The following is a 13,452-nucleotide window of genomic DNA, read 5'->3' as shown; positions in this document are numbered from 1 at the left end:
TCATCAAATGATTCATTGGCTTCCATGAATTCAAGGAATACATTTGGCTCCTGTGTTAACTGCCCATAGCTGAGTAGGATGGGGTAGATCTCCGCCAGTAGCGTTTTCAGGAATTACATTTTGCACTCTATACGCGCAACGGCCAATCCGCTGCCTACTAATAGTTCTCAGGTCTGGTGTTTGTCCTCTCTTTTTTCTCAGTCGTGTTTTCAAATGGATTTGGCTAGACGGCCGTTTGGCCTCGCCTTATTGTAGATACGCCACTGGTCTACGCAATATATAATTTATAATTATACTAAATATTTAATTGTTCAATTTGAGCATTTCTTTTAAGTAATATGTAATAGTAATATAATATTAATATATTACTCTTGCTCAGACAGTAATGTGTAATACAATATATTACTTTAAAATTAAGGTAATAAGTAATAAGAAATATATTCCAAATATAAAGTAATATACCCAACACTGCATAATTATGTTGATCCTTCCCATCCATCCTTCCTCTTTCGATGTCTCTCTTTTGACTTATACCTGTCCATTCAAATTTCAAACTCTAGACGGGCCTGCCCCAAAGTTATTAGTGCAGCTGCGCACGGCAGTCGGCGAAAACTAGTTTTCAAAATTAAGGCCCGGCCATACCTGGGCCCTCATCAAACCCTGTACACTCAAGAGAATCATACTGTATGGAGCTGACCTAGACATGCTCCTTATATGGCTAGTACAGAATTCATTCCATGTTGATCTGACCCCCCCATGCCAAAGCGCCAGCACTTGCCCAACAGTCTTTCGTCAACGAGGTGGATGCGTGCGTGCGTGCGTGAGTGTGAGGTCGCTTCTCACCCTCAGGCGTCATTTACTGTACATAATGCAATGGTGTAAATACACTTTTGAATACAGGCCATTATGTAATATGATACATTTTCTCATTATAGGTACAGTACTAGCAGTAAGTTGTTTTAGACTCTTTTGTCTTATTATACCCAATTCTGAGCTTTTCCAAAGTTAATAAGAATATAATTGCAGTGTGTCAAAGCAAAAGATTGCTTTCTTCAATTAAGTTTAGGCTAAGTCATTTTCTGCTCTATAGGTTCGTGAGTCGCGAGTCGCAACTCAGTCACAACACCCAGAGGCGTAATTTCAGAAAAAACAAGGGGGTGCCAAAAAAGATTACACCTTAAAGCCAATCAGAAGAATTTATATAATGGATATAAAAGCTCACAACGTGTTGCATCGCGATTCGTTGTGAGCTTGATCCATTATTTGTGCTATTTATGGAGAAAAAATGTTCGCCTATAATGACATCCCCAAAATAGGGACACCTGTCTATAGGCCTAACTTGTGGCACATGGATTCAGATGCAGTCAGCATCCACTAAAATTCGATCTGCAAATGACGCCGCCCCCTTGCCCCGACGACCCCCGCTCTCAGTTATCCGTGCCCCCCTCGGGGGTCGCTCTCAGTTATCCGTGCCCCCCTCGGTCGCTCTCCAGAGAGAGGTCGCTGCCCAGCTCGGCCATGCGGCTGCGCAGCAGGAAGTGCGTTCGCCTCTGGAGAAGCCTCTGCTGCTCCTGCTTCAGCTCCACGTAGGAGCGCGAGAACGTGTGGAAGATGGCGGTGACGGGGAACGCCATGAGGAGGATCCCGCTCAGGATGCTGCTCAGAGCCACCACTTGGCCCGGGATGCTCTTCGGCACCATGTCCCCGTAGCCCACCGTGGTCATGGTGATGACCGCCCACCAGTAGGTGGCCGGGACGCTGCTGAACTCCTTCGTGGCGGCCATCTCGTTCTCGATCAGGTACAGCAGGGGCGAGAACAGGGCGATGGCGACGCACAGGAAGAGGAGGAGCAGGCCGAACTCCCGCGTGCAGCGGCGCGCCGTCAGGCCCAGCGTCTGCAGGCCCAGGGAGTGGCGGGCCAGGCGCATCACGTAGAGGATCCGCAGGGCCCGGAGGACGCGCAGCACCAGGCCCACCTTGTCCAGGTAGCTGCTGCCCGAGCCCAGCCTCTTCCCCCCCGTGGCGGAGGTGCTGTCCACCACTAGGGTGATGTAGTACGGCAGGATGGCCACCACGTCGATCAGGTTGAGTGGGCGCCGGAGGAAGGCCAGCTTGCTACGGTCCTGGATGAAGCGCAGGGTGAACTCCAGGGAGAACCAGGCCACGCACACGGTCTCCACGATGAAGATGTTGTAGCACATCTGGGAGCATGTGCCCTGATAGGAAAAGAGATATAAATGATCATTGCTATCCATGCAGCAGCAGTAGAAGTGGTCAATCATCACCGCCACGAGAGGGAGCCATCTCAATGTGAAATGCTTGAGCAGTAGCATACAGTATTAGACTCCCTGCCTGTGATATACTGTTGTACATACAAATCTCTGATGCAAGTATTTATGCAATAACAACTTGTTTTTTCAGAGGTAAGATGAATAATATCATGGCTGAGAATAGGTCCAGAATAAATAGAGCACATCAGAGAGCCTTTGAATCAATTCCATACCAGAAAAAGTATCATTATGAAACCATCAATAAGCCTGTTCTTATTCAGAGGCTTTTTTTTTTTTTTTTAATCAATCTGTTCATTTGTACTTTAATTAAAATGTTCAAGAATGGGTTAATAAATAAAAAAGTCTGGTATTTTATATGGTATATGCCTTCGACTCTATTCACATCAAAATAACCAAGTGGTGAAAACAAATCAGAAAAATGTTATGGAAACTTGGAGTTTTATAGAATGTTCAAATGGCTGTAAAAATCACACACCAGTTACGATTTGCTACTATTACTACTTGATGAAGTCATAACTGTCAGTCAGACCCCCACTGAGTCAATGTCACCCTCAGAATAAATGGCTATGGGATTAGAAATAATTAAAATCAACTACTGAAAAAGTGCCGTATGTATTGTTACAGACAACAGTAGCACAGCTAACAGCTGGTGTAAATGAATACAACATTTAAAGTTAATGTGTTGTTGGTGCGGTGAACTATATGTCAACCTTCGCTTGGGTTACTGTAATAAGACATCAATATTCTGTGACAACCTAAATGTCACACTTTAAAGTGAGTTGATATTTCCTGGCCAGTTGCACTGTCAATTCTCACATTAGATGTAATTGTGCATATCCTGTCACAAACAAGCAGAGAGAAAAGTATTTTTGGAAAGCCAGCAGGGTCAGGTGTAATTACCCATAGTTATTATTATAGAGTGGGACACAATCCATGTCATTGACGTGTCTTTACCTGCATATCAGCTCTATTTTCACCACTGAAGCATGGTCATTACCAGTCTACTCACCGCCTCTTCTTCCGCCCTCATTGCAGGCATGGTGCTGATGGACAAGTTGACGAGAGTGATGGTGACAAACAACACTGACAGACAGGCAAAGATCTTTCCCGGGAGCCCCGAGTGCGGCCTCTCCACCATGTCCCTGAGCTTGCCCATGCATCGGTCCATGCGGGACCCAGATGCAACGCTGCCAGCTCTCTGGCCACTGTCCATGTCCATCAGGTCCTCCAAGAGCTCGTCCTCCTCCTCGGCTCTCTCCATCTCCTCACACTCCTCCATGCGCTGCACCATGCGCCGGCGGCAGCACCACTCCAGGCTCTCCTCGGGGATGCCCCAGTAGAGCAGCTCCTCCCGGAAGGACAGGGCACACATCTCCCGGAGCGAGCGCAACTTCCCCGCCCGCAGGAACGTCAGGATGGTGCGGAAAGCGCAGGGGTTGCGGTCGAAGAAGAACTCGTTGTGCGCCACGTCGTAGTCGTCGCAGATGCGCATGATGTCATCGAAGCTGCTGCAGAGGTGCAGCTGGCCCAGGCGGGACATGGGGAAGTCCTCCAGCGTGGTCCAGGGGAGCTGGTACCGCAGACCACCCACGTTGATGATGGCGTGCAGTTTCCGGGCACTGGACAGGGGAATGTCTCTGTGGCCGGCTGAGCCAGGCTCAGGGGCCTGCTGAGCCCTCTTGTAGTAGGCCCCCTTTAAGGCCTCCTGCTCATGCAAGGGTGGTGGATTGAGGGAGCTGTCCGAGGCACAGCTCAGGGCACTGTAGTCATAGTCAGAGCCGTCACCTGTCAACAGGGTCATCTTTATAGCCCCCGCCTGAACCTGCCCTGAGTATTACTCTCACCTTCAATGGAAGAGCAAGGAATGTAATGTATCAATTAGTTATATATGGCAGACATATATATATATATATATACACACACACAAATGTATAGCATGTCTCTGTGATCCTTCCAGTCATTTACACATTATTAGCGATCACCAATGTTACAGTATGTGGGACACATTTGTCATTCCCACAATTAAATTTAGGATTTCAGTTAACTAAAATGATTTGTCAATTCTGGTTTTTGTTGCAATAAAGTGTTACTGTGGTTACATCATTCCCCAGCTATACCCAATTGAATATATTAGAAGCATGACAAAAACGTTACTTTTACAGGAAAAGGAAAACAAATATGTTCCAATGGGTACACTGTAGTTATAACTTTAGTCATAAGCTCCAGTTAACCAGTCCCTCAGGGCTCTAGGCTATAGTAACCGGTTGACAAGCTGACAGCGTTTTCAGCTAAAGCTTTCCCCACAATATGGATACTGGGCTTTAAATGGTTAATACTTTTCATTGTGTTCATAAAGCCCATTGACAGATTTAACCACTAACAACATGACATCCCTATTGTGGACATGTCATAATGTCATTATAGGCTAAAATAATAACAAGAAAGTTTGTTTGTTAAAACATAGCGAATACATCAGGTAGGCCTATACAAGCAGCTCACAACAAGTCACATCGTGACACGTATGAAACCTAGATACAAGGTTTCTGCTCGCCATAAATAATGTGTATGTACCTCCATGCAGCTCAAGTATTGATGTGACTTGCCTACCAATCATATAATTACAAAACTGCTGGTCGCTGCGCATTTGAATGTCCACATCTCCACTGTTTGTGGTCAACTATAGTAGCACATATGTAAACTTTCCAATAATATAGTATAATTTCTCAGATGTAGTCTGTGGCATGGTGACACCATAGCAATCATACCATCACTGTGTAGGGGGAAAGAATAACAGCATATATTTAAAGAGCAAATCCAACATCCGTGCGGCGAGGACTGTGTGGCCCAAGTCCAAACTAATTAAATCAATTGCAGTGATTTAAGGGGAGGCAGCTAGGTTAGCCAGTCACAAATTAATGGCAGTGCCTGGACTTTGCTGCAGGACCACTAATCCTATGTGTTACGACGTAGGCATTGCATTCTAAAACGGGGAAATGAATGTGTCATAGAATGGTTATTAGGCACCTGCACTGTCAGTCTCTGTGAGCCCATGATTACAGTCAACCCCCTGTTTCTGCTTGGGTTTAATTTGTGTACAAGCTGGCTGTGGCACTTGTAAGCACACTTTTGTGTCAATTTAAACAGCACACACTGTATAGGTCATTTGTAAGATACATCTGATTATGATGGGACATACTGTATATCTTTGCTGCGGTACAGTATCTCAGTACTACAGGCCGAAACATTAAACGGCAAATAGGGGGTCACTAAAAGATATCTCAGATAGAACAGATAGAAGCCACACAGCCTGCATCTTGTTACACATCTTGTAAATGCTAATATCAAGACAATTAAGCGCAATCTTGTTGAACTAATGATACCTATACATGTCAATGATGTCATGATTGTGAGGAGTCACACTTCTTATCAGTCATATAACCTCCTATAGCTATTTGCAGAAGCTATTTGAAAGCAAACCCCCCTATAAAATGAAAGTTGAAAAATGAATACCACTATGACACATTCTGAGATTCCTCCCTCTTCCGCTACAAATCCATGTGATGGAGGTTATCAGTCAGTACGCCTACAGTGCAGCGCTGCCTGCAGTGTGGATGTGTGCAGTCCTATGCTAGTCTCCCACCAGATTCAAATCAAATTCATCCCCTTCCGGCTATTTGTTGTCTCACTTTGCCTTCCACATATTGTGCGTGGATGTGTAGTGTACATGTGTGTGTTCCTTCGTTGCACTTGTAGCCGTGGGTGCCTTAAATACCTCCTTAAAGACCTCTAAGGGAAGAAGTGTATATATTTCAGAAGGATATATTATGAAACTAACAAATGCTGTTTCTTCCCACCCTCCAGTATAGCTACCAGATTGGCTGAGGTCTGGCCTCTCTCTGTGCCAGCGCTATCACAGCCCAGCCACATTGCATGTTCTCCAGATTGCATAGTGAGTCACTATGGGCTGTGAGTCTCTGCTCTTCTGACTGCAATGCGCAGGCATTCCCCACATTGCACTGAAGCCTATAGATTTCTTTACACATTGGGACCGTATTTCCGGGAAAAAGGAGATTTTAATACAAACACCTCTATTCTGACTACACATTCTGATTCTCAAATCGTACTATGGGGATGAGCTGGGACCATACGTCACCATGCGTCACCGTCTGGCGTGATGGGATCCCCATCATGTCATTTTACAATCCTCGTGTTAATCCTATAGTCACACTGGAATGTGGAAGTGCTGTTCTCACCAGCACTGCGTGCCATGACATTATTTCCCGACGGCCCGTTGGTCCGACTGGCCCCATTATAACTAACCCTATGTCTGGCCTAAACCTATAACCCTAACCTCACCTCACTAACCTTATGGTCGGGGAACATGGGATGTCGGAATTATGAGCGGACCCCCCCACCCAGTTTGACGTAACTAGTGTGAGTCTGTGTGAGACTGCGCTGAATTTATGTCCAATGAAATGAGTGGCTGTGGCGGTTTCTTATTTATTGAACCAAGTTGTTTTATTGTTCACCAAGTGAACACCAGGGGTGTATTTTTCTATGTCATGAGTACATCCCCACAGAATGTGAATATCAGTATGCAACATAATGAATATCTGAGGCATCAACCATTAGTTTTTATTTGAAATATTCTCCAGCGAGTAATTCGTATTTTAGTTTATTGTCCCTCCTAAACATTTTATGTGACACATTGTGAGCTTCTAGATCAGCTATTTATCTTTGGGATGTCACAAAATTGTACGATTGAGCATAAATTAAGCATGAGTTTAATAAACTATATTTTATGAATACATAATCCTGTTGAACAAAGCTGGATAATCCTCTTATGTTGAAATCCTAGACACATTCTAAAATCACCCTCCAGTTTGCTTTAACAGCCATGAAGTCATTATCATTCTTCCTGCAGTACTTTTGAAAAGTGATTCTTATTCACTTGGATGTAGACAAGTCTGCTGTATAATATTCCTATTACACTTATTATCGTGTATCCTACAAATACAGTTTAGCATTGAAAGCAATGAACGGCATATGCTTTTTTAATACAACTGAGTCTTAAAATTGAATTCCAAGAGTGTAAAAATCACCTAAAGGTCCATGTAGCACTCAGGATATTTCAGTGTACTGGAGGAAAGGCTGTGTAATTTACAGTCATTGGTATTTTACAGGAGAGTGGGAATGAGAAAAATTAAGAAATGTGAATCCCTAGACTCCTTCAAAACCACTCTCAAAGAGCACATACGGACGGCTGCAATTGGAAACTGCCTCCCCCCTCCCCCCCCCATATACTGACACTGTACATGTTTTTCCCTTTTTTACTTTCAATAACTGTAGCCTTAGCCTACTGTATATGATGATTTCCTTTTTTCATATAAGTGAATATTTGTACGTCTTTAAATGTTTTGAGGAATTGAAAATGGAGGACCCTATATAAGTCTTAGTACTTTTCATCCTCGTAGAAGTTTTTGTATTGACTTGTGCTTTCGTTTGAAATGTCTTGATCATGTCTACCGATTTGTGAGAGTTGTGGACAAAATCTGTAGTAGGACGTATAGGAGTAGGCCCTATATAGTAGAAAAAGTGAGATTTGATGAAAACACACTGTAATCTGGCACAGCCTAAGAATTGCGTCATGATCCAAGGAATACAGTAAAAAAGATGTTGATGGTCGCCTATGATGTAATGGTTAAAGAGTTCGCCTATAGTTCAAAATATGACGTTCACATGACTACAGAGATAGGCTATGTACTATGTACAGTAGGCTACTGTTGGTGCACACTATAACAGGCCGATGTGAATAAAGCGGGGCATACCCGGAAGTTATGCGGGAACGCCTACTGAGTGGGAAAAAACAGTGGCCTTGACAGGCCACATCCAAACAGAAAAGTCCTATATTGCATTAAACGTTAAATGACATTAAACTCACTTTCTTAACACATCTTATTAAGTATATACCGGTACTCATTAAGATATAGTAATGCTACAACTGTAGAATAACCGTTATTTTCACGTGCAATTGTGAATTCTGAGTGATCAAATGTGTGTTCTATATATATAATCATTTATTCACTTACAAGTCTGTATATGTGTAAATAGGATATAGGCAAAAATAAGCCACTGGCTTCAGCCTATATACCTTTTTGGTCTAAATACTAAGTTATAATGATCAAATGTAATCAATGTATTCAATGTTCATTCTATGACCAAAATAAACTGAACTGAACTGAACTGAACAGAACTGAACTTTGCCACTAGATTTGACACTCACTTTATGCATGTGCATACCCTCTAGTGTGGTGGGATGGATCATGCCCCAGTCCCAGATCGACCCTCTCTCATTGGGCTCTAATGAACATTCAGACCAATATGTGGTTCTAATCTAAACAATCCCCAACCAATTCCCCCAGCCGTGTGATTCTCTCTAACGGACAGTAAAAGAGAGGAGAGGCTTCCAGAAATGGGCTTTATATGTACAGTAAAGTCCTCCCATTTTGACCCGAGATCAGATACTAAAAATGTCTTCTACATCCTGACAGTTTTCTGAAAAAGCTATGTTTCGATTTTTCAAAAATAGCAGACCTACATGCGCCAGCACTATGAGCTTGTAAATCTGCTATTTTTCAATAGCTAAAGCATAACATAATGCTAACACCAAAAGGGGTTCCCGCCCAGAATGGGTTAACTCTGAGGTCATTATGTAACCAAAAGAACCCGTAAGGGTCCATTTGTCAATTATTTTAAACCTTTTTATATTATCGTATCTTGTCTTATATGCCTTTATTTATTTATTTACAATCCAGGTTTAACTCTATTATTATCTTCTAGAGTATATTGTAGCCTATTGCTGTCGTCTTGATTTGTACACTAAGAGTTAATCGATGAATTAACAATGAAGGATTTACTGTGCGACCATAAGAAACAACCCCCCCACTTTCCCTTTAAACATTTAAATATTCATGCTTAACCGTGCCAAGAGCAATTTGACATTGTAGGACCTTTGCTTACAGAAAGTCCAACAGGAATAGGTTGACAGAATAAAATATATTTTTGTTACAGTGGGTGGTTTTTAATAAACTAGATGGGCTCTGCACACCTACGTTATGCTTGACTCATTCTGCATATCTGCGCCTTATACCCCCTGCAGCAGTCTTCATCCCCTTAACACTAGCAACCCATGTCACACAATAATTAGTCTACCACCCAAACATCATAGCCTCGCCTCACCTCTAACACTTCACATTACCTGTCCTGCTTCTTGCTAAATGAGAAAACAACTCAAACCTTTTTGCTTATCGGCTATAGAAAATATAGCTGACAAAATGTTGTATAATGTGTCTAAATTAGTATAAATTAGGATTTAGGAGGCAGTTTGGGGAAATTTGACACTGAAGCATCGCATAACAGCGAATATAACTTGGATGAGTAACATGACACTGCAAACTGACAATATTGCTGTTTTGTGCCTCTGGGGACTTTTAAAATTAATTAATTTATTTTTTGGCTCAAGTGACTATTCTTCTAGTCCTTTACAATTTTTGAGTAGGGTCTACTCTAAACTTGATAATATAATGATTATATATTATAACATTAACTTCTCAGCTGTGCACCAGCCATCCACTCATACAGTATCACCTCTTTAAAACCCATTTTGGGTGGGAACTCCTTTTGGTGTTTTAACTAAGCATTATGTAATACTTTAGCTAGATAGGTCTGCTATTTTTGAAAAATCGTGGAAATGCGGCACAAATCTTTCAGAAGACTTTTTATTTATTTCGACGTCAGGCCTAAATGGATTAACTGCCTTTTCCCTGACACGCTGCAATTAAGGATCCAATCACCTCAAGGCAAATAATTTCAATTATAAAAGCAACGCTGTTGGACAGGTATGTTCAGACACTCTGACAGTCATGGGACAATGCTTCAGCGGTCTCCATCTGTCTGTCACTCTCTTAGAGTGTTTGAGAGGATTCCAACACCAGACCCAACAGACGTCCCTGCGGGATCAGGTGACAAGAGGGTATACAAGCAAACACAGATCAAAGGAAAGACAGAAGAATGGACGGTGTCTCTTGACACCGTTATTGGATTGTGTCTGAAAGATTGCTTTAGGTTTAGGTGATGGACTGAAAGAAATGGACTGCACAATTTTCACACAGGGGGCCAAATTTATTTTTTTCTTTTGTTGTTTGCTTGTTTTTTTGGTTCCATACAGAAGTAGAAAATAATGTGCATTTGTCTTGGAAGCCCCGTTCTGCAAATACGTGCTCAGAAAATTAAAGCTTTATATCACATGGACTTATGACAGTACAAACAAGGCATTAAAGAGCATCGAAATCATAGGCTCATGTTTTTGAGCTTTTTAGGAAAAGGCTGTAATTATGAAAACATGATAGAATTACTGCTTATACTTTCAAGTCACATCCATGCATCACCCAATTTGGATTGACAGAAAAGTCTAGGAAATTGTTCTACAGGTGTTAGACAGAGGCTCTGAGACCTTCTGTAATGACATGTCAAGACATCGGTCTTAGTTATGTTACACATAAAGACCACTGGGAATAGAAGGTTATAATTACTTTACTCACCCTCCCATGTGCAGGAGAATCATATTCTCTCTTTTCCAACAGCTACAGCTGTTAACAGAGACAAGTCATTAGTTCATCTCATTATAATCAGAATTACCTGGAGGAGGGAGAGAGAGAATAATGACGAGTATGATGTATCATATATCACTGATCTGAAAGGCTCGGGGAGATGTTTGAATTGTGGACTCAGGTAATCACGTTACAGACCGAATTACTGCGTATTAATGGTCTCTGCTAATGGATTCTGACACCGTGCCGCATTGAAGATCTACTGTGGCCTCACACAATCTTAACATCTGACTGATAATTCAGTTTTTTATGTGGATTGGCTTTTGGAATTCTACAAATTCATCATCCAAAAATCTGCCTCTCACAACACATTTTTGAGAACTATACATTTTAATAGCATAGTGTATTTAGTGTAATGACAAAAGTACAACTCATTATATCATCACTCTACATAATATTGTGTATGGTTTCTTTCTCTCTCCTTTTAACAGCTATGAAGATGTCAATAAATGTTGACAGATGTGCTTTAGTGTATCATGGAGTAAATTTTATCTCTATCTGTTATAAATGTTAGAGAATAAAAAGACCAGTGTGGAAGATTATCAATAAACGCAGCTCGTGCTCACTGGTATCATAAACAATAATCAAAACAAAAACAAACCTTAAAACTCTGAAAACTAAAATCAAACAAACAAACAAGATATAGATAAATTGATTTTGTACAAGCAGTTTTCTCTACCAAAAAAGTGTGGAAAATGTATCCATTTGACTCAATTACATTCAACAACACGTAGGTTATTTACTGTGTGCTGTGATATACTGTATACACTATAGGGCAGGGCTCGAAATTAACTTTTTTACTTGGTAGCACTGGTGCTCCCAAATTCAGAATGAAGGAGCACCAGAAAAAAATTAGGAGCACCCACCAAAATTTTACGAGCACCAATATGTAATCGATTTTTTACATTCATTATTATTACACTTGTAGCCTACAGCAGTGGTTCCCAACATTTTTCATGTCAAGCACCCTCAAATTGACACTCATTAGCCCACGGACCCCCATTTGAAAATATATGCCAGGGACCCCCATATGAGAAGATTTTTACGGCTCTAGCAGTGATTTTCAGTTATTTACATTTCAAGGACCCCCAGTTTGACCTGAATTAGGCTACCGTTCCCCATTTCTATCTCTGGGACCCATAAAATCAAAGTTAATTTAACTGAGTGTACAAATGTACAGTGAAATTGGTTTACCCATAGTATGTAGTACACTCTCAGAGTTTCAGACCCATAAGGGTCCATTTGTTTCCTAACTATCATTTAACCGAGGACCCCTAGGGATCCCCGGACCCCACTTTGGGAACCACTGGCCTACAAGCCAGTTGGTATGAGATCCTATTTTTGTGGCAATAAACCAGTTGAAAATATAATTAAATTCTAAATACTGTCTCTGCTATAATTTCTGAATTTGTAAATGGCTACAAAACCCTTTGTTTTATGTAGGCCTGCTTTTTGATTGAAGTAAAAAAAAAGATATATATATATATATATATATATATATATATATATATATATATATATATATATATATATATAGGCCTACTGTATATATTTATGAGAAGTTATTTTCATAACGTCATCATAAATGTGTGTGTGTGACTCCACACATTCCATTCAATTGAGCCCTTTTGTTGTCTCTCACAGCTGAGGACCTCAGGTCCAGCTGATGTTGATCACCCAATCAGTCCACGGACTGACGGGAGGTTAGAGGAAGTAGAAGAAGCCAAGGAGATATTTCTTTAAACAATCATAACTCTGGACAGGAATGGACTAGGAACTTACTTTTTTTTTGACATGCTCAGATCTTTATGCTCTACAAGTTTAAATCATCTCGCGGGAGGGAACCGGCCCGCGACACTTTCGGTCGCGATCGTTTTGGTCGCACTACAGTAATTATATGCAGTAGCACTGGTGCGCCCAGTTATATTTTGAGATCGCACAGATTAAAATTCAGGCGCATTTGCGACCAAAATGGTCGCTATTTCGAGCCCTGGAGGGTCCTTTTAATTAAAATGTTGCAGTCTTTGGAGTAAAATTAACAGTAAGGATTTTAAGAAAGTTGCAGCAAATTGTGAAAGTGTGACAAACGAAACGACAGCTAAAGTTAGACAAGTGACAAGTAACAAAAATACTCACTGAGCTCTCGCTGCATCAGTTCCTCAATCTGACTGATTGTTTTGGTTACAACAGAAGTCCAAAGTCTCTTACAGCATATATAAGGAAAAAACAGCAATGTGCTATGTTTACCGTACTACTACAGTAGGCTACCTGTTTACCGTACTACTACAGTAGGCTACCTTGCTCAACTCTGCCTCATCTGTACCGAGGCACAAAGCTTGTGGAGCACTAGCAGGGTTTTGATGATCAACAGGCGATTGCTTGCACAGGCGACTGCTTACACACACACACACACACACACACACCCTCCCAACCTTCTTCACATCAACAGCTCCACGCTCTGACATCAGAAGTGGGATGTGCCATTATTCCAA

At 41.6% G+C, this 13,452-nt stretch overlaps 1 protein-coding gene across 1 annotated transcript; it reads right to left on the bottom strand.

Moving 5' to 3' along the window:
- Positions 1-1,463: 1,463 nt before the first annotated feature.
- Positions 1,464-13,208, bottom strand: kcng1 (potassium voltage-gated channel, subfamily G, member 1; the record flags this gene model as incomplete). Its single annotated transcript, XM_080762832.1, has 4 exons — positions 13,097-13,208; positions 10,892-10,939; positions 3,301-4,135; positions 1,464-2,216 (listed from the first exon to the last, which is right to left on the bottom strand). The coding sequence occupies exons 3-4, from the start codon at positions 4,090-4,092 to the stop codon at positions 1,464-1,466; spliced, it is 1,545 nt and encodes a 514-aa protein (XP_080618958.1). The 5' UTR covers positions 4,093-4,135; positions 10,892-10,939; positions 13,097-13,208.
- Positions 13,209-13,452: the final 244 nt, after the last annotated feature.

This window comes from Protomyctophum bolini (assembly GCF_963924005.1).
Source record: "Protomyctophum bolini genome assembly, chromosome: 5".
NCBI classification, from domain to species: Eukaryota; Metazoa; Chordata; class Actinopteri; order Myctophiformes; family Myctophidae; genus Protomyctophum; species Protomyctophum bolini.
This window is presented reverse-complemented; position numbering and strand designations above follow the sequence as displayed.